Source organism: Perca fluviatilis, chromosome 1 (assembly GCF_010015445.1).
Source record: "Perca fluviatilis chromosome 1, GENO_Pfluv_1.0, whole genome shotgun sequence".
NCBI lineage: Eukaryota > Metazoa > Chordata > Actinopteri > Perciformes > Percidae > Perca > Perca fluviatilis.
Window position 1 is genome coordinate 35776727 of NC_053112.1, and position 25447 is coordinate 35802173.

Genomic DNA, 25447 nt, shown 5'->3' on the forward strand with positions numbered 1-25447 from the left:
ATGTATATATTTTGTGTGTGTGTTTGTGTTTGTGTGTGTGTGTTGTTGTGTGTTGTTGTTGTGTGTGTGTGTGTTTTTTTTTTTGAAGTGTTGTGTGTGTGTGTGTGTGTGTGTTTTTTTTTTTTTTTTTTTTTTTTTTTTTTTTTGGTGTGAGTTTTTGAATGCGCTGCAGACCAGCAACGGAGTTTGTTTCTTGTCTCTCAACATCTCCAGCCATCCACCGGCCTCCAATTTCAATTCAACAAGTTATCAGCAGTCTGTAGAGGTTTTAAATGGCGAATTGGTCACGTTTTTATAGACGCACCCTGTCTGAACAGTGTACTGTTACCCAACCTCAGGTAAGAAACATTTCAGCCCTTAACAGCTTTCAGCAAACTCTTTAATACCATCAGCCAGTCCAGTTCAAATTAGCTAACTATATACACACTGAAAGAATATAATAATGTGGATGACTCTGCATTTCTGTGCACTTTCTGTAAGCAGAATCCAACCATCCATATGTGTGCTTCAGTGTTTGTATATCACTCTATACTGTAGTGATGGTGAAGAGGAGTTTGTGCTTTTATTCTAATGAGATGGTTAGTGAACTGGAATGATGGGATGTGAAATGAAATCAAAATGGGACACAATTATATATTACTGTGTAGCTTACAGCCAACAGAAGGAGGCCAATCCAACACACACCCACCCACACATAAACATGCCCGCAGAGCATCATCCACCCACAAACACAAAGAACAATCAGTCCTCAGTGATGCATGCCAGTTCCATCCAAGTTTGACACTGACTGTCTCTACATGAATATTGTGGCTGCCGGACAAACACAGCTCAGAACATAGTCTTCATCAGGACTCAGGAGACGCAGATTCACGACCAGCAAGATTATGGTAAAGTAACTATTTGTTTTTTAGGGTTTTTAATTTTATTCAAAGTATGTTTTGAATGCTAAGTTATCCAGATTTCAGTTGGGGATGCTGTAGAGGATACAATGTTCTCAATAGTTACAGTTGTGAATTGTGTATGTTATTGAATAATGTTGATTTTGTACCTTTTTTTTTGTATTTAAAGAAATATTTTATGGTTCTTGAACATTGAATTGAAAGTCGTATTCTGTACCTCATTGTAGTCTTTATATTTTCAGTGATTGTTCACCAATGGGGCCATTTTGAAGCCATTTGAGACTGTATTAAATATCATATAAATAAAGTTAATATTATGTAGGCCTACACTTTTTCAGTATTGTCATCTCAGTAAAAACAATACTGGCAGAGAGACAGTCCTCAATATGCTTTTGTTTAATGCAGATACTTTCCAGGTGTAAAGCTGTAGAGAGGATTCCTCAATCAGTTCAGACAAAATGTATTTTTATATGTCAGTTTAGAGGTATTCTGTGCCCTTTTTATTATGAAGGGAACTCGTTGAATTAAGATAATTTACGTCATTGTGCTGTGCTGCTCCTAATGAACTGAGTTAGGCTAATATACCTCAACCCTATTTCTGTCCCAGCATGGCAAATCCAATAACCATTTTTATGCTCAAATTAAACTACAACTAACCCAGTTTTTTTAGAACTGATCTTTGTTTAATAAAATTTAAGAACAGTAGGTTTAAAAGTGTAACCAGCTGACCGGGACACTTCTTTGATGGTTGTAAAAAAAACAACAACATGAAATTACGAGAAAATGTTACAGCAAGGGACTATGCCTAATGTTTTCACTCTCCTCCCTGGCACAGATGAGGCAGCAGGTGTGGGAGAGATCTGACAAGCTGTGTGTGGGCCCGTAAGCGTGACACAGAGCACGAGATGAGGACCATTATTCCTGTGTTTGGAGGCGGTGATGGAGGGGAGTCCCGCGGCCTCCGCAGCAGGGTGGGCAGGATGAAGAATCTGCTTTGGCTCAGGCCGAGTCAGTGCGTGGACGTCCACATGGACACAGAGCCCGGCGTGTGGCTGACCAGCTTCCAGTCGTTGGACACTGATGGACAGTACGAGGTGAGTTGGAACCCGGGTTCCCTGAACCCCAAATTATCAATGCGGGATTCACCTGTTGTGTTCCTGTGCTGCAGTTTACTGTAACAGCTGCTCTTGGTGTCCTTTGAAATTTTTTTAAAAAAAAAAACCTGGGGCTTTATTTAAAACTCATTTTTTTTTTTGGGGGTTTTCAAAAAAAAAAAAAAAAAAAAAAAAAAAAAAAAAAAATCTCCACTGTGAACACCTGGTTTATTGGGCAAACGGAGCATGATGGATGACGCACACACGCACACACACACACACCAAACACCAAACGTAGGAGGGTCTCTCAGATGTAGGAGGATTCATCATTCATCATCATAAGAATATTAAAATGTCTGAGGTATTCCACCTAGAGCTAGGAGGAGTTAATATAATATTCATATTGTAATATGCTGTTAAACGTTGCCTGGTGATTTGGTAATTATAATGTTTTATGGCTGCATGAGACGCAACACATTCAAATGCTAAGGCTATTTGGCTGCCTGGTAGTGTAGAGAAAACACAAATTTGATGTCTCTGTCTGCATTAGTAATGAGTCCACATCATCCACTCCAAGGGCTGCAAGTAATGATGATTTCCTTGTTGCTTAATCTGTCCATTTTTTTTTTCATATTAACTGTTCTATACATGGTCTATACATTTTAACAAAAATAATAAAAAAAAAAAACCTCTGTCACAATTTCCAAGAGCCCAACGCATCATCTTCAAGTTCCTTGTTTTGTCCAACAGTCCAAAACCCAGAGATATTAGATGGACAGTGACATAAAACAAAGAAAAGCAGCCAATCATCACTTTTGCTACGCTAGAACCAGCAAATAATATTAATAGTCTTAGTAATAGTTTGGTCTATAAAATGAGAAAAGATGTTTACATTTCAGAAGCAGGAATCTGTGAGATTTTACAATTGTTTTTGCTTAAAATGATATCTAATTGATTTTAAGAATTACAATTAATGCATCATCAAAATTGTTGTCGATAAATTATCTGCTGATGAACTAATTAAAGGTAATTGCCTAATTGTTTCGCCTCCAAAGCAAATATTTGGCATTTTGCTTGATAATTGAGCGATTAAGCAATTATCAAAATTATGTTTGTTTGATTTCCTGGTCAGTAATTGATTTTATTGACAAATGGCTCCAGCACTAACACGAGTAAAGTGTGATAATGAGGCTGGGTGTTCTAAAGTATGCTACCTTTTATATACAATACAGGCCAAAAGTTTGGACACACCTTCTCATTCAATGCATTTCCTTTTTATTTTCATGACTATTTACATTGTAGATTCTCACTGAAGGCATCAAAACTATGAATGAACACATATGGAATTATGTACTTAACAAAAAAGTGTGTCTTATATTTTAGATTCCTCAAAGTAGCCACCCTTTGCTTTTTTATTAATAAGGGAAAAAATTCCACTAATTAACCCTGACAAGGCACACCTGTGAAGTGAAAATCATTTCAGGTGACTACCTCATGAAGCTCATTGAGAGAACACCAAGGGTTTGCAGAGTTATCAAAAAAAGCAAAGGGTGGCTACTTTGAGGAATCTCAAATATAAGACATGTTTTCAGTTATTTCACACTTTTTTGTTAAGTACATAATTCCATATGTGTTCATTCATAGTTTTGATGCCTTCAGTGAGAATCTACAATGTAAATAGTCATGAAAATAAAGAAACACATTGAATGAGAAGGTGTGTCCAAACTTTTGGCCTGTACTGTAGTAGCGGTGTTATTTTAAATGATTGGCTGCTGAATGATTGTTCATTTTGATTGACTCCTTCCTAGATTAGATATCCTGTTGTATTGAGAGTCCTGTGATAAAAGTGGTAGTATTTGGGCATCCTGAAATCCCGTGGGATCATTGGACCGGCGCTGTGCTCGGAGTTGCCCACTGTGGTGCTGGAGCTGAGTCTCTTGTGATTGCGAGGTCCCAAGCGAGAGTGGCACTGTGCTCCGTGAATTATTAGTTGTACTTTGACCACTGGCCATGCACGTATCTGTGACGGAACAGCTGTCATACATTCAGTCATTGTCTACGTCAGGTTTCTCTCTGGGAACTTTTGCCGTTCCCGTTCAGCTTAACATTTTTCCACTCAGGACGTCATCAACACCTGACATTTACTGACACTGCAGACGCTCCAGGAAGTATATTGTGATCATAGATATAGAACAATATCTATGATTGTGATCCTGTGGGTGTGCTGTGTATTTCCAGCTAAAACGAGCCTTTTTAATGGTCTGAGGGTTTTTGAGCACACAACTTCAACCAGCATGTTTCGGCATCATCTTGCATGCATGCTTCCGCTTGTTGCTTGCCCGTCGCCTCATCACCCATTCATGTGTCTAATGAGTACTAATTGAGATCTCTCCTGGCACTTTCTCTGCTCTTTTGTTGAGCCTCTGTAGAGAGACTGGATGACATCATGACATGGGAAAACATGGCAGAATGTTTGTAGCTTTTCAGTTCAGAGAGAGAGAGACTCATTAGAGAAACAAAAAGCTCACTATTTTCGTTGAACTAGCGAGTTATGGACAGCCTGATTTAAAGACGTCCCATCGGCTCAGCTTGTCATTGTAATGTGTTGCTGCTAGTCAATTTTGTCTCTGGATGTAATGAAATGCCCTGTTTTCACTACCGAAGGCTCTTCATTTGTACATTCCTTGAAGTCACAATGTTGAAGTCAGTGTTTAGGAGCAGAACAGACCTGTTTCATGCGCTAAGTCCCCACCACGCCCCTGACACCATAAGCAGGAACAAATAGAGGCGGTAGAGAAAAACTGTCCTGACTGGATTCTTTAGCGGCAGTGGCGCTGAAATGCAAAATTCCTAGCATTTTGATATTGGCCTGAAGCTACTCAGCAGATGGAACATTCCTTTTGTAACTTGCATTGAATCTCTTACTGGAAAATTATCACTGGAGTTTTGATTTTAGATTTTAGGTGGCTGTGGCTCAGGTGGTAGAGCTCTCGCCTTCCCTATCGGAAGGTTGATGGTTCAATTCCTGGCCCTGCAGTCCCATGTCGTTGGGCAAGACACTAAACCCCAAATTGCTCCCAATGCTGCGCCATCAGAGTGTATATGTGTGTGAATGTTTATCTGATGAGCAGGTGGCACCTTGTATGGCAGTATCGCCCGCAGTGTATGAATGTGTGTGAATGGTTCCTGTACTGTGTTAAAGCAGTTTGAGTAGTCGTTAAGACTCGAAAAGCGCTATATAAATACAGTCCATTTACAGTCCACTTTTATCTCTGATAACTTAAAGGAACATGCCGAGTTATTGGGACTTTAGCTAAAGTCAGCATGTTCCTTTTTGTTTCTCTGATAACTTTAGATCCGATGACTAAAATCTTTCATCCGGTTAAAAATGTACAGTATAGTAAAAACGACCAAGATCTAAAAATGTGGCTTTAAACTGGATAAAAAATAATTTTATGACCGCTTCTGGCAGTCAACCACAATGCTTGATGCATGTGCAAGGGGATACGAGGCCATCGACGGGCGACAGCGAGCAAACAACGCGGACCGTGTCCTTGATTAAGATTACAGATCTTCTGGGTTTGAACGTTGTTGGAAATATTTGGTATAATGTAAGTACACTACTCAACTACAACAAAATATATAACATAGGTCTAATCGTTTTTAGACATTTAAATGCAGAACAGTTACATGTTATATCTTTAACTGTAAATAATTTAGTAAGTAATGTAAATTATGCTTTTAATTAGCCCACTAGGCAGCCCACTGCTTGTAGTAACAGTGCCATGATTATCAGTAACAATTCTTTTCAATCATAGCCTCATTTTTAAAAATCTGCATAACAATAGCTGGTGATTTCCCACACCGTATCCTCATTGGTCAATACATTTAGCACCGCCCACATATTTTTCATTAGCCACGCCCAACGCAAAACAGCCCCCACCCTGTCCTCTCACTCAAAGACTGGTCCATCTACCGTCGCCCCCACGTCCACTGTCGCTGTTCGTCTACTACTACGTCTGGACACACTTCATCTTTTTTTAACTTCATCGTGCTGTGTGCCATTTAATTCTCAAAAATGAGCGATATCATTTAGACTGAAGTGAGCTGTCGCAGTACAGCGCTAATTCCTTAATTTCTGCCTGGGCTGCTAGCTTAATCAACTGCAGCAATAGGAGTTTACTGACAAGTTTTTGGAAAACTTTTCTTCGCGAGAGGACAAGCATGGGAAAATGGCACTTATCGATGGTAGGTTAAATGACATGTGTTCGGCCTTGTTGTCATTTCCATGTCATTTTGTCAAACTTTTGTATTAATTAATTTATTATCTAACGTTACATGTGTAGTCAGTCAGCAATATGTGGACGTTGTTGTCTCTGGTCACCCGGACAAACATATTGCTATAACGTTAGTGGTTTCATTCATGTAGGGCCCATGGAGGATGTATTAAGAGAACTAGATCCACCAGTGTCTCTGCCATGCAGCTAGCAAACTGGTTTTTGTCTGAGTTTCTGTCATGTGATATCAGCTGTTCTCAAGCATGGTCTGCTTCTGTTACATATTTGTGCCAAATACAATTGTGTGAGGTGTATATATGGACAAACTGCCACCATGTTTTCTACAAGTCCAGTCTCACCTCAAAGCAATGCAAAGTTGTTAAAAGTGGTATTGTGTGTGGGGGGCTAAACCCAGATATCATAATCTGCATCATGCTTCATTTTGTCAACAACCCCTACATTCCTCAGCCTGGATTTCTTGTGTACTTTGACTGACTGTACACACAATATTATAGAGTCCAGACAACTATATGTGAGTGTGATAGTGAAGAGACAGATAATGGGACAACTTGCATCAAATAGTTTTGCTTTTTGAAAGGACACATAGTTGACTGTCCAGTTACATGTCATGTTGTGTCGTATAGATGGATTTTCTTGCCACACATTTAGCTCCTACCTTCTTCCACTAAGTTGCATTGTGGTGTGACAGTAACATCCCTCTTTAAGTACTTGTCCATTATGTAATATTATTGTTCATCATCACTCCAAATATGACAAAAGTTTCATCTGTAGGTTTTCGTTTTCTCAGCTCTCGTGTGTAAAATATGAAAAATATTATCTGTCACAACCCAGGATATTCAATGCTTGATACTATTTTCAGTAAAACATTTTTATTTTATTAAAATACAGAGTTTAAACTAGAGATGGCCCGAGATGACAATTTTTTTGCTTCCCGATTCCGATACCTGAACTTGCGTATCGACTGATACCGAGTACCGATCCGATACCAGTGTGTCATATATTTTATTATGTTTTAACAACTGTATACTACTATCCCTGTATGGATGTGATATTATTTCTATCTTTGTTGTCTGTCTGGCTCAGGTTAAACTCTTTGTAAAACATGAACAAATACAAACAATGAATGCCACAGAACTTTCTTTTATTATCCAGTTTGACAGTCAGTTATAACGGAAAAAGAACCTAAACAAACTACTTTAACGTAGATTTTCTTTAGGGCTTTATTACGTGGTATCAGATCGGTGCATAAACTCCAGTACTTCCCGATACCAGCGTTTTAGGCAGTATCGGAGCCGATACCGATACTGGTAACAATATGACCATATGAGAGCTAATGCTGTGATAATTATTGGGATATTATATCCCTCACACTTAAAGAATCCAGTGAAACATGTGTTTACTTGTTGGTCCAGGTCAAAGAAAAACATCCTGACCTCTCCTGGACAATTTATATTGTTTCTCTACAGTTTTGTAACGTGTAGTGTAGTTTGAGGGGAAAGCGTATTGCTGTTGCTATCTAAACCGATCCAAAGTTAGAATTAAATTAAGAAAGAAATGGTGTCATGGTTCAAGACGTTGTCCCTCCCTTTGTTTGTGGACATAAACAAGTGAATGCTTCTTTGTCCAATGATGGGCCCAGTCACCAGGTGTCTGTCTGCGTCAGAGTTCAAGGCTGGGGGGGGGTCACAAGCAGAATCTCAAGAATGAGGTCCATTGACGTTGAGTTTGGCCTTTTTAACGAAATGACTCAGTCTGAAGGCTTATTTCATTCGTCATGAGTTCTAGATATGTAAGATTATCACTGTAATTCAGTTAAGTAGCCGGTGTCGATGACTGCCGGGGATTCAGAAAAACTTTGCAAAAGTTTCTTGTTGTCCTATGTTTGTATTTGTTTCTCTCGGTTCAGTAAATTATTGTATGTGTTTCCGTTATGTTGTATGTGACACATTGACCGTAGGGCTGGGCAATGTATCAATAGTATATCGACATCGATATATGAGACTAGATATCGTCTTAAACTTTGGATATCATAATATTGTGATATGACACAAGTGGTCTTTTCCTGGTTTTAGAGGCTGCATTACAGTGAAGTGATGTCATTTTCTGAACTTGACTGTTCTAGCTTTATTTGCCTTTACCCACCTAATCATTGTATCCACATTATTGGTGATTATTTATCAAAACTCATTGTCTTAATATTTTGTGAAAGCATCAATAGTCACACTACACACTGCAATATCGACATTGAGGTATTTTGTCAAAAATATCGTGATATTTGATTTTTGCCATAACGCCCAGCTCTAATTGACAGGCACAATAAAGTCTGTGTTATCTACCCTCTCGTGAAGCCGAACAGAAGGCTGTATCGTGTATTTGGGTGATTATTTGCCAGATCTTGATGACCTTGCTTTCTCTCCTGCAGGACCCGGTGCAAGAGTGGGGGGAGGAGGAGGAGGACGGGGCTGTGTTTGGCATCACGCTGCGCAGGGAGCCCATCCTGCCGAGCCTGGACACGGCGGAGCTCCCTACAACCTTCGCCCAGTACCGCGCGGTGAAGGTGCGCAGGCTGAAGGCCGCCACCCTGGAGCGTCTGCTCAGCCACCTGCTGGACCCCGAGCACCAGGAGCCCGACTTCATCCGTGTCTTCCTCTCCACCTACCGGGCCTTCATCTCCTCCACCAACACCCTTATCAAGCTGCTGTTTCAGAGGTGAGAAACTTTCCTCACCAAGGCAACCGTGAGGGCTCAGTCAGCCCGTCTGCAAGCCCACTTACAGTATAAGGTCTTTGCTGTTGATTTATCCTGATGGAGAACCTGACATTTAGACACTCTTTTTGCCTTCTTGCTGAGAGTAATGATAGAGCTTCTCGGCAAGAAGGCCCCTAACAGTCTAAACCAGGGGGTCTTCAATGTTTTTTAAGCCAGGGACCCCTAAGCTGAAAGAGAGACTGAGTAGGGACCCCATACTGTATATAATTGAGTTGCATATTAAACTGGGTCGAATGGATATTATTTATACAAAGTGTTTTAACGTTAAGCATACATGTCGAAGTCACAGTGACTTCTTTTTTCACAAGTAGGCCAATTTATCTTTGCTATAAAATGATTGATTCATATTAATGTATATTTTCAGACATTTTAATTTTTGAAAAAAGAAACTTTCAAAAAAAATATTTTTTAACGTAATTTGGCGGCCCCCCTTCACTAACTCTGAGTTCCCCCTTGGGGTCACGGACCCCCTGTTAAAGATCTCTGGTCTAAACTATTATTATTAGTATTATTATTATTATTATTATTTTCTTTTTCTTTTAAAGCTCTTGGCCTCAGTTACCCGTCACCTTTTTCGGATGCCAGATACAGATTTGAGAGCTTTAATATTTTCTTCATCACTTTCTTTTTTTGACATTGATTTGTTTTTCCAGCATGTGCTACTTTTAGAAAGGTCAACACTCTGTTTGATGTAATTGGAGCATGACCAGGTTGCCAGATGCACACATCAGTTTCTAAAAGAAGACAACTATATCTCACACCCTCTTTACGTCGCCTCGGCAAACCCTCTATTGATGCCTGGCAGGTTTCTATGGCAAGTCTTAACGTCATGAAACAAAGCAGTCAGCCGCTTTGTTCTATTCCAGTGTAGTCATGACTACACCCTCCACACCCAGCGGAGCTTCTTTACCGCACTGAAGCTCAGTGACCTGAACACTGACATTTAATTTGACTGAGTGGGGAATCCTACTAATACAATCTGGGTTAGACACAGAAAGACTCTTTATTTTTTTTTTTTAATGCTCCATGAGAGGCCAGTTGTAGTTTTCTTTTCTCCGTAATCTAATTGTTTTTACATAATTGAACAGCTAAAACAGGCTCTGATCCAGTCCATAGAACTTTCCTGGTCTTCTGTCTCTCTCGGCTCCTTACAGCTCACGTTTGCCGAATCTACTGCAAAAATTGGCCATTAGTTCTGTTCAGTTGATATACTGTGTTATTTGTCAAACAGTCGCCCCCATATCTGTGGTGCTGGTGGCAACAGGTATCCTGTAAGCTTGGTGTGAGGTCAGGACAACCTGGGAAGTGCGTTTTCCCTCCTTTTTTGCCTTTTTAAATTATTTTGTACAGGATGTAACATTTTGTTGCCGTCATTAAATTGTAAACCACCTGCTCTGAAACGTGATAGGTGCTTATTTGTTTGATCAAACACAACTTTCACAGTCTTTTATTTGCTCTCTTGTGTCACATTTTGATGCAGTAAAGAGAATCGCCCTGTTATAAAACTTCAGGGATACTACCATTTATGTTTTTATGATGGGAGACTTGACCCGTGAGGGAAACATCGTTCATCTCTTTTCACTCGTCGCTCTGTAAGGCCCCAGTGTCTCTGCTGGGATCCAGGGTGTTGCAGGACATTTCCACAGGGTGAACCGTTCTAGAGGGTCAACCTTGGGACACTTGTTGTTTACAGGATGTTTTCTTTCACCATGTGGCCTCTTTATGTGATGATTATCCTTGAAATGTAGTGCTCAGCTGATAGGAAAATGTGTTTACCTTTTTCCACAGAAATGACTCAATCGCCAACCTGGATAACACTGTCTGTCAACGCAGGTGAGTGCGGCCACTCCTCCTTTAGCAAAGATTAGTTTGGATTTGGATTTCAGTCCAAATAGAGTTTTCATAATTGGATGTAATTGAGGAAAATTATATAATTGTTTATGTGTCTGTTTCACGCAGGCCAATGTTGTCCAGGCCTCCTTTAATCTTTATCAAGGGTGAACCTGAACAAGTAAAGGGCTGACACTATAATTAACACTTCTTAATGTCCCTGATCATCTCCCCACAGTCCCTTACCCCCAGTGATCCGGCTGTGGCTGGAGGAATACGGTGAAGACTTCCGCGACCCCCCTCAGTACCAAGACCTCCAGCTGCTGTGTGTCCACTTGCGGCATGGCCTCTGCTTCAGACGCTTGGCTCAGACTGCCGAGACCCTCCTCAAGAGGCTCCAGGAACAAGGTACGGGGGAGGGGTCCTCCTGATGGACCGCAGATAATGTCAAATCCTCGGCGCGTCCTGTTTCGTTGTCATTTAGGATTTTGGTTTGTTTGACAGATTGCAGCGACTCTGCGTCACAGCACAACAGCGAATCATTGCAGCAGGAGCTCAGAGACCAGGAGGACGGAGGAGAGGCGTCCACTAAGGACGAAGACAAACACTTTATGGACTTCCCTGTGAGAGATGTGGCGGAGCAGCTGACCCGATTGGACGCTGTAGGTTTCATTAACAAATATATCTCAAAGCTCATTTCTGTGTCAGTGGTGGTCACTCATTGGCATCGTGTCTCTCCCTCAGAAGCTGTTTGTCCGAGTGGTTCCCTTCCACTGCCTGGGCTGCATCTGGTCCCAGCGCGACAAGAAGGAAAACCGAAACCTGGCGCCCACCGTCCGCGCCACCATCTCCCAGTTTAACGCCGTCACCAACCGTGTCATCACCTCACTCCTCTGGCCGTCCTCTCCCAGCCCTTCCACTTCCTCTCCCATGTCATCGCCCAGCTCCTCCTCCTCCTCCTCCTTCCTGTACCCCTCGATGGCCCCGAGCTCACCTCGCTGCTCTCACACCAGCCCCGCCCACAGGGCACGCATCATCGAGAGGTGGATCGCCATAGCTCAGGTCAGTGTCCAGATACCTTTTTAGAATTTAGTTTGTCATCAAGTGATGTAAATGAACATGACTTTTGTCAGAATGTCATAACCAAACAGCCTTTCCTTGTGTTTTCTCTGTGCAGGAGTGCAGGCAGCTGAAGAATTTCTCCTCTCTGAGGGCCGTCCTTTCAGCCCTGCAGTCCAACGCTGTGTATCGCCTCAAGAAGACCTGGGCTGCTGTCAGCAGGTCAGCAGACTCTTACAACACACTACGCTTTCTTAATACTGAATCTGCAGACACAGAATTCCACAGATTTTTCGGCAGAATTTTCCACAGATTGTTCGGCAGAATTTTCCACAGATTTGTCCGCAGATTCTTCTGAGATTTTTCCGAGATTTTAAAAAAAGTTCAAATTAAACTCCGAGGCCCTATTTTTTATATTTTTTTAAGATTATTTTTTGGGCATTTTTAGGCCTTTTATTGACAGGACAGCTGAAGAAGTGAAAGGGGAGAGAGAGGGGGAATGACGTGCAGCAAAGGGCCGCAGGTCGGAGTCGAAACCCGTGCCCACTGCGTCGAGGAGTAAACCCTCTATACATGGGCGCCCGTTCTACCAACTGAGCCATCCGGGCGCCCCAGGGGGCCCTATTTTAACGAGCTGTGTAAGGCACCTGGTGCAGGTGCATTAAGGGCGTGTACGAATCCACTTTTGCTAGTTTACGGCAGAAAAAAGGGTCAAACATGGTTCAAAAGTGTTGTACTTAGTGTCTTCATTAATTCATAGGTGTGTTTTGGGCGTAACATGCAATAAACCAATCCGAGTGTCATCTCCCATTCCCTTTAAAAGTCAGGTGCGTTTGTACCTTGGCGCATTGCTATTATGATGGCGGATTTGCTAAGCGGGAAGGAGAGATTTTCAGGAAAAGAAACTGATCTGCAAAAGCTGAAAGCGAAAATTGGCTGAGGGGGAATAAAGTCCATAGTGGGTTTCCCGAATCATTTTGTCTTTTTTGAGCATGCAGACTGAATATTGACCCTACACGAAGAACACTGTCTTAACCGAGTGAATTTTTTTGGTTTCAGGGAAAGCATGGCCACCTTCGACCTCTTGTGTGAGATTTTCCCTGATGAGAACTGTGTACTAACCAGCAGAGAGATCCTGGTGGAGGTAACTACGTGACATAAACACACACGTGAACGAGAATGCAGACTGGTGGCTCTGCCTGAATAATGATGAAAATAGATCTGTGTGTAGCTTCTCTCCCGAGGCGTGGGCGGAAACACAAACTGTTGAATGCGCTGCAGTAAGATAATAACAGGTTGCTTGTGTGGCTTCTGCCATACAACCTTCTTTTTCTTCTTCTTTTGACTGGGATTTTGGGGCTCTGCATGGTTCAAACTGTACGTACTGTACAGCTGAAAAATATGATTATGATTATTCAGCTAGTTGACAGAAATCTTGATTTATTATTTTGGTTGTTTAGTCAGTGAAAAACGTCAACCATTCCCTGTGAGGATTTGCTGCTTTTCTCTGTTTTATAAAAAAAACAAGATATTTAATATATCTGACATTTTATTTATCTACAGAATAAGCAATACTGAAAATAATTGTTAGTTGCAGGCAGCCTTGGCTACTTCCACACTACTAAAATATCCGTCCACGAGCGTTTTAGCACCGTTTTAAAACTAATCTCCGTCCGTACTAAAAGGCCTGAAAACTCATATCCCTGACCAACCAACCAACTAATCAATCAATCAATCAATCAATCAACAACAAACTACAAGTACAGTACAGTGTGAACTGTTACTGTCATCCTATTATCATCATCATCACCAACAAAAAGCCACAATACAGTGTGTACTATATCTGTCACTGTAATTTTCACTCTATTATCATCATCAGGATCACTATTCACCACAGGCAATGGAAACTAAGATGGTGACCTCCTTCTGCTTATAGCATTTAAAGTATGAATGGCGACAGGAATAAAATAGTTTTTGAACCTGTTTTTCTTGGTAACCGGGGCGCTGAGGCGTAGGCCAGATGGTAACAGCTTATACGCAGTATTATACTCAGAATTCACGTACACTGGGCATGTGTGTGCGCCGGTAAGGCTGATAACGCCACTGGACACGGGATTTGTCACAAGCGTACTTCCTACAGTTGTAGGCCGTAGTGGCATCATAAAATTTAACTGCTAGCATCAACATCAAGGTCATAAATGGCTGTAATTTGTTATCTATGTTGAATTAACCAACGGTAGTTTCAAGGCTGTTGTGTTTGTTTTCTCTCTCTCGAAAAAAAAAGGGTAACCTGAGAGGGGCGTGACCAACCAGGGAAGGACACCTTGTAACTAATAAGGCCCAATCAGGAAGCGAACATAGACGTTTGTGTCATCTTTTCAAAGGGCCAGACTAAAACGCAGTTTTCAAACCAAGACGGCGTCAGCAGCGTTTTCAAATGTCTCCGTTTTTAGTGGTTCTAAAACGCTGGAGTGGTGTGGATGCGAGGCGTGAACTTGGCGAAAGATATGCATTTTAAAACTAAAACGTAGTAGTGTTGATGTAGCCCTGTGAAAAGTGTTACACACACATGTCACCTGTTGATCCATTTACTTAACGTATTGTCTACAAATGGCCTCTAATCGCTGGCTATTTATGGTCTCATTTCTTTTTCAAATCACAAAACTGAACGTTCAGTCTCCAGTTCACCTGCCAGCCTGTGTCCTTTGTTCCCCGTGAAAAAAACAATTGATATGAATGTGTATTCAGTGATGTTATCAGCAGCCCAGTTTCTATAGAGTAATAAAGAAGGTCATTGTTGGCTGCCAACGCAAATAAAACCACAAATAAAAGTGGTAAGTTGGGCACTAACGAGTACTTACTGCCAAACCCTGTCAGCAGGCGCTCAAACCAAAATCGGTGGATGTGCTTTGTTGTCATCTCACACCCAGCAGCCCTCTCACATCAACACCCTGAATTACAGTTAATGTGTTTTATCGAAGTTGACAGGACATGTTGTGTGTTTCCTGCAGGATGGGACTCAACCAGAAGGCAGCGCCACCCCCGGCTCAGCGTCCAGACATGTAAGATAATGGTCATCACTTTGTTTGGAAATAACCTTTTTGGTTCCCCAATTTCTGGTTTGACCACCAAAATAAAGTGAATGTGTCAGCTATACCAGCCACCTAAAAATGAAAGGCTGAGGTCTATTTTTTTTCTCTGCTTGGATCATCTATTCTGCTTCCCTAAAAGTCACATGATTTCAAGCTGAAATAATTGAGCTAAAATAGAAACGAGATTTGCGGGCGCCCATATATAGAGGTTTACTCCTCGACGCAGCAGCCATGTGTTCGACTCCGACCTACGGCCCTTTGCAGCATGTCTTTCCCCTTCTCTCTCCCCTTTCATGTCTAATCTGTCCTATACAAATAAAAGCCTAAAATGCCCAAAAAAGAATCTTAAAAAAAAAAGAGAATAGAAACCAGGTTCCCTGTTCCCTCTTCTTCTTCTTCTTCGATCTGTGATTACACTTCCAACTGTTAGTTTTGCCCCTTACGTAGGTTAAGGGTATAAAAGCTGACGTGTGTGAAGGGTTTCTCACAGTTTGGCAGTTTACTTAGTCCCGGTGGGGCTGCGTGTAAAATGTTTTATACCCCCATGTTCACTCTGTTTAAACAGTGATGGTCTTGTGTTTTCAGTTTCTACTTCAGTTTCAGTAGAATCTTTGATTTTCATTAACACAACATAACATAAGATCAATATTCTGTCCTCCTGTGGTCAAGTTTCTTACGCTTTCTTACTTCTAATTTTCTATTAGAGCGACATTTAGGAGTTCACGATGAAATATTTTCAGCTTTTTGCAAATATCTTACATGTATATTTTTATTTGCATGAAGTAATAAGTTGATTGGTTCTCTTTTTGTCAATGGAGGCCATAGTGATCACCAAAATGTTTCAGTGTGGCTTGATTTGTGTCCTCAGAGCTTCAGCAGTGGTGTGGTGCCGTACCTGGGCACTTACCTGACTGTCCTCACCATGCTGGACACAGCGCTGCCTGACACAGTGGAGGTGAGGACACATCACACTCACACACCCACCTGATGTTTTAGTTTGTTGTGCTTTATGGTACTTTTTAATCACGCCATATTTGTAAGACAGCTTTTTTTATTTCTTTTTTTTTTTTCCACAGGGTGGACTCATCAACTTTGAGAAGCGCAGACGGGTAGGTGTCGCCTCCTAGTGGTGTCTTACATGAATGACTAGGATTGTTTTAAATTCAATTTGAATAGCCAGCGCCGATGTCTATTTGTCTCTTCTGCTATATTCTTTTCTGTTTTATGACTTAATCTGTGCGTTGTTTTATTTAATTCTCTTGTAGGAGTTTGAGATTGTCTCTCAGATTCGGCAGCTTCAGGCTTCCTGCTCCAACTACAGCCTACCAGTAAACCATCGTATCGCCGCCTGGCTGCAGGCACATACACTGCTCACAGACCAGGAGAGGTGAGACACGCTCTAACACCACTGCCATACAATTTAAAGACAATCGAGTGGATTGGAGGGCTTTTGCAAAGCCTTTTGCAAAGCCTTTTGCATCATTTCTTAATTTCTCTATTTTTTGTCTCCTGAAGCTATGAGCTGTCTCGTGACCTGGAGCCTCCAGTTGACCCCTGTCCCAGCTCTCCCAACTCATGGAGCAGTCGCCTGCTCGCCAAGAAACTTGCCACGTAAGTCTGGAAACCACCTCTAGTCTGTAACTCTAAACACAGCTGCCCTGACGTTAGGGCTGTGCAATTAATCTGAACTCCGGCTCCTAATGATCACAAAAACGGAATAATCGAGAAAAACGATTATTTTGCACATTCCGTTTTGCAAGTAAACTGTTATTTTGTCTTGTGTTCTGAATGAAAACAAAATTGTTCAAATGGGAAGAGTGTTAAAGAAATTTCACAGGTGTTTTCACTGTTGATTTGTTCACTTTTTTAAGTTCAATAATTGCAACATCTTTCCAAAAGTCAATGAGTAATCTTGTTAAATAATCGGAATTTCAATATTTACCAAAATAATTTTTTTTTTTCATAATTGAGCAGCCCTACCTGATGTGACACTGACTGGTGTCATTTAAGTATTTTAATATAAGACATGTCAGTTATGTTAATGGTAGAAAAATATGTAGATGTTTTCAATCTGCATCCAAATACACATATACAGTCATGAGATACAGATTGTATTTTTGAGCAAATTCAGTAGTTGAGAGGAAATAAACATTCCTGGATCTTTAGCTTTCCTATCTTTAAGGCCAGACACGGCACTCATCAATTTTGAGATTTGGGTTTTTTTGTTTCCGTAACATGTCTTCTTTCAGACTAGTGGAAAGAAACAGATACATTAGGTGTATATATGATACAACTTCTAGGATGCTAAGGATTTGATTAGAGAGTAGATTAGATATGATTAGATATATTGTGTCTGTAAATAGTGGTTTCCAACTAAATTTAAATGGAGTTTACAATACATATCTTTTTAGAAAATGAGTTTTTCTCTGAGCCAGACATCTCCACTTCAGTAGCACTTACATGCACCAAACCTTCCAGTTTAATTACTATCTGTATTCTGGAGGTTTGTACAGAGGGGTTTTGTTCATATACCATTCATAGACCGATTTATAGAACATTTTATTCCTAAAAACATAGCAAAAATTGTTTGTTTGATTTTTGCCTGTTGATAGCATTTTGTAATGTATGGAGTGATACAAAGAGATGTCCAAAATTGACTCTAAAATGTCAACAAAATGAAACACAAATGTTCAACTGTGACTATATCCAATGTTAACATTTCTGTTCTGGAAATGTTTGCTAATTAGCACATATTTATTAAATAATGCCTTATTTGCATATTTAAACGATTTCAGAACACTAATAATACAAAAAAAGAATTGCCTTAATGTAAGTAATCAACTGGGAAAGTTTCATGGTGATATCTCTGAGTTTAAAATGTTCACCTTATTCACCTGTAGTGTAGAATGGAATGTGTTTCAGTTGCTATTTCGGGAAAAGGTACACAACTAAACCGTGTTTGTGTGTGCAGGTTGCGATCATCCAGCGACAGCTCCCTCAGGAAGACCCACGCTGACCAGATCAGTGTGTCGTCTTCTGGCTCCAGCAGTTCAGACATGGAGGACCTCTCTGGCCCTCAGCCCTCCCCCCTCAGAGTCAAAATCAAGGTGAGCGCTGAAGTTAGATTTATGGTAGTCTCGCTTTGCCAGACCATCTACACGCTGCGGAGCGGAGGAGGGTCTGGCTAGTCCACATAGCATTCCAGGATGGGAGAGAAACGTGCTCTGATTTATTGGCATTTCTTGAAACCAATCACAATGGTCATGGGCAGCGCTAAGCTCTGCACGGAGCAGCTACAAAAAATGGTCGTGCGAAAGAAAACTCAGATTGAACAGATAGTCTAGCTAGCTGTCTGGATTTCCCCTGCAGAGATCTGAGGAGCAGTTAACCATAGTCCTCAGAAATCGACCAGAGTTTAAAATGCCAACACAAAAAAAGCGGAAGGAAACGGAAATCAGCGAAAATACATGCATCTGGCGAAATTTCCTGCGGCAGCGGAGCAATGGCGGAAGTGGAACGTCAAGGATATAAACTAGATTTATGGTATCGTTTTCAGCGCGAAGGCTCCGCACGTTGTCGCGGCGTGCGGTCGTACGCCTCTGAATTTTTGTAACTTGCCGTGCGCTGAGCTTTCAGTTCACATCATCTGTATGATTCTTCACATACAGACCACAGGGAGTCAAACAGCCTTAAATATATGGTCAGAGAAAGACACCACACTGGAAAAATAATAAACATTTTGCTGGAGAGTGTGGATAAACAAGAAAGATGAGAGAGTCAAAGCCAACAAAAAAAATGGCTCATGGAAAGAGTGTTCTTAACAGTGTTAAGTTAATACTTAGAGTAGATAAATGTAATGTTTTGTAGTACGTCCGTGTTGATCATGGATGTGTTTACTAATGTTGCCAGGCAGCGATATTACGAATCCCACTATGGCCACGCCAAGACCCGCCCTTCATTAGCATTTATTGGCCAGGCGTCCATGCTTACGCAAGGTAACGTAACCCCATTTGTTCAGGTCCTATCCCCTGACCTATCGGCTATCCTAACCTTAACCACTCGAGGTCAGTGCTAACCCCAACCAATCGAGCTGCTTCGTAGGGCGGGTCTTGATGTGGTAGTGGGATTCGTAAATTTGCTGCCAGGCAGCCTGCTTTCCTGTACTTCCGCTCTCTTCTTCTTCTTCTCTACTACTTCTTGCTTATTCACAGATTATTTTGTTTGTACGCCTCTGGCGTTTTTGTAGAATACCGCAACGTACAACGCATCAAGCATAAACATCTGTGTGCATGCTTGTAGTGCGCACCATCTATTGGTGCCAGCGCCACGATGTTGAGCGCCAGCATAACTAAAGCGAGTGTATGGAAGTCAGGAGCAGAGACATAGTTAAAGGTCCCATGGCATGAAAGTTTTTTTTTTTAAATTAATATGCGTTCCCCCAGCCTGCCTGTGGTCCCCCAGTGGCTAGAAATGGTGATAGGTGTAAACCGAGCCCTGGGTATCCTGCTCTGCCTTTGAGAAAATGAAAGCTCAGATGGGCCGATCTGGAATCTTCTCCTTATGAGGTCATAAGGAGCAAGGTTACCTCCCCTTTCTCTGCTTTGCCCGCCCAGAGAATTTGGCCCACCCATGAGAGAGAGACATCATGGCTTTCAAACGAGCAAAGTGGCAGTTGGTCAAGCCCACCCCCACCCTCCACCTTGCCCCCTAAGGTCTATATAAAGAGACTTAAGATACAGTATTAGGGGACCACTAAGGTCTATATAAAGAGACTTCAGATACAGTATTAGGGGACCACTAAGGTCTATATAAAAGAGACTTCAGATACAGTATTAGGGGACCACTAAGGTCTATATAAAAGAGACTTCAGATACAGTATTAGGGGACCACTAAGGTCTATATAAAAGAGACTTCAGATACAGTATTAGGGGACCACTAAGGTCTATATAAAAGAGACTTAAGATACAGTATTAGGGGACCACAAAGGTCTATATAAAAGAGACTTAAGATACAGTATTAGAGGACCACTAAGGTCTATATAAAAGAGACTTCAGATACAGTATTAGGGGACCACTAAGGTCTATATAAAAGAGACTTCAGATACAGTATTAGGGGACCACTAAGGTCTATATAAAAGAGACTTCAGATACAGTATTAGGGGACCACTAAGGTCTATATAAAAGAGACTTAAGATACAGTATTAGGGGACCACAAAGGTCTATATAAAAGAGACTTCAGATACAGTATTAGAGGACCACTAAGGTCTATATAAAAGCATTCAAAGAGCACCATGTCATGGGACCTTTTTTAAAAAAAAAAAACAACACAATTTCAAAGGGGTTTTCCACTTCGTTGGTTTAAAAAACTGTGTAAATGGTTTTAAAACTGGAACACAATATTCCTATTTTCCCCTCCTGTCTTTCCCTCTCGTCCCCTCCCTCAGTCTCTGTCAAGCTCGCTCCACAATGTTGCAGAGGATTTCTCCGTCAGCTCCATGTCCTCCTCCTCTCCCAATCTGTCCAGCTCCTCCAGCAGCTCCTCACACCCAGACCTCAGCTCTTCTTTGGCGCTGAGCCCGGAGTCGCCATTGCCCGGCTGCTCTCCTCAGGCCGCGCTGCCCGTCTACAACAAGCAGGTCGCTGACTCATGTATCATCAGGGTGAGCGTGGAGTGCGTCAGCAACGGAAACGTCTACAAGAGCATACTGGTGAGGACGGTGGTTTCCTGATCTTGTATTTCTAAGGTCAGCCAGCTTGTTTTTTTTGGTTGACTTAGTCGAACACTTTCTTAAACTAAAAAGTAGGAAAGTAGAAGGAAAAAAGAAAGCAGAACAGGAACGTCTTGGTATTGCTTAAATCATTTGTGTCGGCACTCATTACATGGAAAGAAAACTGACGTGTCATCAAAGAGTATTTAAAAAAAAATGCATGATCAGAAGTCTAAAAATTTAGGATTTTTCCTGTGGCATTTGCAAAAAAGCTGTTATCAGCCAAAGATTTATGAATGAACCCTTTTAAGAAAACATTATTAATATCAACTGAAACTACTAACGGTTATTTAAATTTTAAATGTTTCTGAAAACATTTGAGGGGAGAAAATATGCAATGCAGTAATAGAATCTTGCGCTGCCTAGTTTGACAGTTTGATCAGAGTTCTCGAGCCGTCATTGACACAGCGATGGAGACTCCTCGGCTCTGATTGGTCGTTTTCCTTATGCCATTATTTCAGCAAAGTTACCAACTGTAGCTTTAAGCGGAGTGGGATGTGCACTAGTAGCCAACAGCATCGACCATTGTTAATCATAACCCACATGTCAAGAAAGTGTATTTTCTCTCTACTAAACTCAACGTGTAAACTGAAGATTGTTCTTAAAGCCATTTAGCTAATTCTAAATCATTTAATTCCTCTCAGTCACCTTGAAAGACGCAGCAAATATCGTCAATGTAACTGTAGTATTTGAACCGTTTGGGAAGATGCCTATTTTTTTGCACAGATTAAGCCCATGCTTGTCCCTGAAATCTGTTGGGGAATGATCAAGAAATAGTTCATGACGGAGTTGGCCAAATCAATGATAAACTAATTAAGTGGATATTCTGCACGGTCTCAGTGGTGTGCGTGCGTGTGAAATTGCTGCTCACATACATGATGATGAAGGTCGGAAAGAAACGTGTCAATAAATATTCTTCATCTCATTTGAAAGAGTCACTGGAATCTCTGAGAATTCTCTAAATCCTGTTTCCTCTCCAGCTGACCAGTCAGGACCACACGCGTCAGGTGATTCAGAGGGCTCTGGAAAAACACAACATGGAGCATGTCTGCCCCTGTGATTACAACCTCTGCCAGATGCTCAACAATCATGGCAAAGGTGAATATCTATTTTTTTTTTTTAACACCAAATCTCTTCTTAGTCATCACTTGTCAATCATCACTTAGTCGTTACTTGTCATCAAATATAAGACACAGTGAAGACCACGAATCATGTGTAGTATTTAAACTGATTATGTACTGAACTACAAAGCTGCCAGGCAATCAGCATCAGACCTAAAACGTACTATATTTATATTTTGGGGGTGGCAGTAGCTCAGTCTGTAGGGAGTTGGTTTGGGAACCGCAGGGTCGATGGTTCAAGTCCCCATACGGACCAAAGTATGGTGGTGGACTGGTAGCTGGAGAGGTGCCAGTTCACCTCCTGGGTACTGCCAAGGTGCTCTTGAGCAAGGCACCGAAACCTGTCTATCGACAGCTGCAGCCCCCCCCACTCTGACATCTCTCCATTAGTGCATGTATAGGTACTGAGCATGTGTGTGTGAAATTCAGGCCTGCTTGTAAAGTGTATAATAACAAAAGAAAAAAAAAATTTTATTTTTTTTTTTTATTAATAAAAAAATTTAATTTTATATTTTATAGTCCCCCCCAAAGGAATGGTTTTTTTTTTTTTTTTAAAAAAAAAAAAAAAAAAAAAAAAAAAAATTTATTTTTTTATTTAGAAAAAAAAAAAAAAAAAAATAAAAAAAAATAAAAAAAATGTGCCCCCATTCAAAAAAAAAAAAAAAAAAAAAAAAAAAAAACCCACAACAACCCCCCCTCCTTTTTAATCAACTATAATGCAAATCCACTGCAAGACATGAAGGGGTGTAACTCAAGTTATTTTCAGCTGGAAAACATATTATATTTTTGTTGTCTTCAATGATGCTTTCATTCTTTCTAAATAGATTTACAACGAAAAATACTCTTTATCATTGTGAGAAACAGCTGTAATCCCTAACTGAAATAGAAGCAGATGAAGTAAGCTAAGGTAAAATAAAATAAGTGTCGTCACTTCATCACTTCATTCCTCTTTCTGCCTCAGAGCTCCACATCCCCGACAAAGCCAACGTGTTTTATGCCATGTGCACCTCCGCCAACTATGACTTTGTGCTGCGTCAGCGCTGGAGGAGCCACAGGAGACATCTGGGCTCCTCTTCCAGTCCCGGAGCTCAACCCAGGAGCCGCTACGCCAGGTGAAACGCATCTGTCCTGGCTGACTGTTTATTTAGAGGACAAAGGAGCTGCTCGTGTGCAAACAAACGCATCCGTATTTACTCACCGCCAGGAGATATGAGCCACTCTGAAATAGAGACTCGCAAGCAACTGAGCTTTGACTGCAAAATATCCTTCTCCTCTTTGCCTGGAGCAACACTGAAATGTGTTATACCGAGAATTATCGTGGACCGTTTTTAAAAGAGTGATGCAAGAAGAGAGATATATCCAAGTACACCGAAGTGAGACACCAAGTAGGATTTTGTAATTGTCGTCCATCATCTTGAACATCAACATCATTGGATAAATGAACCACACTTCCCAGGAGCTGTTTTTCCTAAGATAAACACACTTGTATTATGTAGACAAAGGCACATTGCATCGTGGACTATTGGGCATCAATGAGGTGAACAGGGCCTAACGTATCACTGCAGCGACATACAAACAGGATGAGGATCAGCTGGTCTGGGAAAACAGGGGTGTCATGGTCAGGAGAAAACGTGGCCGCAGTTGCTCGTCCGGAACTCGGACAAGACGTGGGACTTTTCCTTCAACGTGTGTGACTGAATGAGTAACGGACTCCTTTTTAACTAAGTGAAGCAGAGCGACTAAGTAGGGATGCTCCCTGTTAGTCTATGAGGAACGGTTTTAGTCATGCTGACCGCGTTGAAGAACAACGAGACTCCCCTCAGATGTTTTTAACGTAACTTAATTTAATCAACTTAAATTATTAAATGCATTTCAGTATTCAGCTTTTAGAGCAAAAGTGGCACAAGGAAAATGTGTTAGTTTGTGTTTTGTTTTGTTGGTTTTGGATTCTCTTTTCGGTCTTCAATGCTGATCTGTTTTTAGCGTACTTAAAGTTGCTTTGAAGCTCAACTTAAGTTCGCATTATTTTGAATGAAGAAACTTGACTTTTTACTGTCTGCATTGTATATGTGCGCGTAACGTGCACATGCCCAGTGGTCGCGCCTGGACTGTGGCATTCACGTCGGAGGGTTTGAAGAGGACTTGAACAGCTGACATTAGAAGTTATCTCTGGTATGTTTTCCTCGCTGATGATGAAGGCCGGGATTCACGTGGGGCTGCTAGTCACTACAGTCTGTAATACAGCGAGTGGTATGAAGCGCACTCCACCCGTGTGAGGCTGTGAATGAGATTAACCTGGAGAATGGTTCGTGTATGTAAAAACAAAGTGTCTTAGTATGTGAATTTAAGATCATCTCGGTGATGTGAAATCCTCCCCAAAACTCTAAGGCAGCCTTTTTGCAAGTATTAAAAGTAAAAAAAAAATTGGGGTTTGAAGGGTAAGACAAGATTTTGGAGTGGTTAACATATTTAGAATGAACAAAGCAAACACACTGGTGACGTTTCTCCTCAGTTTTGGGCAGGATTTAGCATCTCTGGGGGCAGCTTTAATGCTGCTGGGGGTTTTTGTAAGTCACGAGAATGGTTGGTAACAAAGGTCTGGCAGCTGCAACTTAAAGTATGAAGGAGGAGTCCACAGAGTGATTCCCTCTGTCTGTCGACTCTATTATTAGCAGCTTTCATGTTCATGATCTTCCTTCATTATGTATGAAATGTAAGTGAAGTCGTCAAACGTTACTGTATGCAAGTTGTAGTTCAAGCCTAATGTACATGTCTTTGTTCTAATATTTTATTTCAACAGATACTTTATTTTTAAATTTTAATCTGAGCACTTCCTGTTTATAATTAGTATTTAATGTCCACTAATAAAGACAATTTGCTATTTATCCTAGTGCCACAAGTGTTTGTTTTTTTGTGTTGAGTTGCTTATGATTTAGGAACTTCTTGAGTCCAGAAAAAAAGAAAAGGCTGATATTTTTTCATACCACTGTTGGGGTTCATATAAAATGTAGGCTTTAGTTTATATGTTGAATATTTGTAAAAATTGAAATGAGCTCTGGCTTGGTAGGTCTGCCAGGGAGGGACTCCCGAAAACTGAAACTGAACATTTTGGATAAAGATGATGGCGGTAACTGACCAGCAGGTGGAGCCTAACTCCAACGCTTTAAATGTTTTGTCTCGCTTTGTTCACCCGCCTAGTTCAAAGCCAAACAACTGGTTTATCCAGTCCAACATCCAGTCTGTTCAGGAGTGACCTACATTTCACTTCCTACAACGTCAAGCGAGTTAAAATAACATCCGTGTGGGGAGGGGGGGGAACCACGTTGTCTAAGCAGCTGAAGAAATCATACTGAGGTGAGAATCAAACAAAAGAACGAACCCAAATCATCTGCAAAAAGATCTGCAGAAATGTAGCTAAAAGCGAGTGAGCAGAGGAGAGTCGGGTCAGCAGGGGCGTTCCCCTGCCTCTGCACCCTGATAACACATTCAACAATGTGGGAGGTCAGAGGTCACAGTGA

The 25447-nt window shown here is 41.2% G+C and overlaps 1 protein-coding gene across 3 annotated transcripts; it reads left to right on the plus strand.

Annotated features, from left to right (window-relative positions):
* Positions 1 to 211: 211 nt before the first annotated feature.
* rgl3a (ral guanine nucleotide dissociation stimulator-like 3a) lies at positions 212 to 23748 on the plus strand. 3 transcript variants are annotated; one of them, XM_039807100.1, is made up of 19 exons: positions 212 to 338; positions 828 to 887; positions 1735 to 1993; positions 8714 to 9000; positions 10849 to 10893; positions 11129 to 11298; positions 11395 to 11552; positions 11635 to 11952; positions 12068 to 12171; positions 13009 to 13093; positions 14961 to 15011; positions 15910 to 15996; positions 16118 to 16150; positions 16307 to 16428; positions 16557 to 16652; positions 18013 to 18148; positions 20485 to 20748; positions 21789 to 21906; positions 22891 to 23748. In XM_039807100.1, the coding sequence occupies exons 3-19, from the start codon at positions 1805 to 1807 to the stop codon at positions 23043 to 23045; spliced, it is 2418 nt and encodes an 805-aa protein (XP_039663034.1). In that variant the 5' UTR covers positions 212 to 338; positions 828 to 887; positions 1735 to 1804; the 3' UTR covers positions 23046 to 23748. The 3 variants fall into 3 exon arrangements, 2 of the variants coding, with proteins under 2 accessions (XP_039663034.1, XP_039663127.1); XR_005639913.1 differs by lacking the exons at positions 212 to 338; positions 22891 to 23748 and having other exon boundaries at positions 718 to 887; positions 20565 to 20748; XM_039807193.1 differs by lacking the exons at positions 212 to 338; positions 828 to 887; positions 1735 to 1993 and adding an exon at positions 5951 to 6241.
* Positions 23749 to 25447: the final 1699 nt, after the last annotated feature.

Bases quoted from the DNA above. Each gene is read 5' to 3' on its own strand.
- rgl3a (XM_039807100.1), top strand. From the start codon at position 1,805: ATGAGGACCATTATTCCTGTGTTTGGAGGCGGTGATGGAGGGGAGTCC. The intron at 15,997-16,117 runs GTGAGGACACAT...TTTTTTCCACAG, and splicing joins CGCTGCCTGACACAGTGGAG to GGTGGACTCATCAACTTTGA. The intron at 18,149-20,484 runs GTGAGCGCTGAA...CCCCTCCCTCAG, and splicing joins CCCTCAGAGTCAAAATCAAG to TCTCTGTCAAGCTCGCTCCA.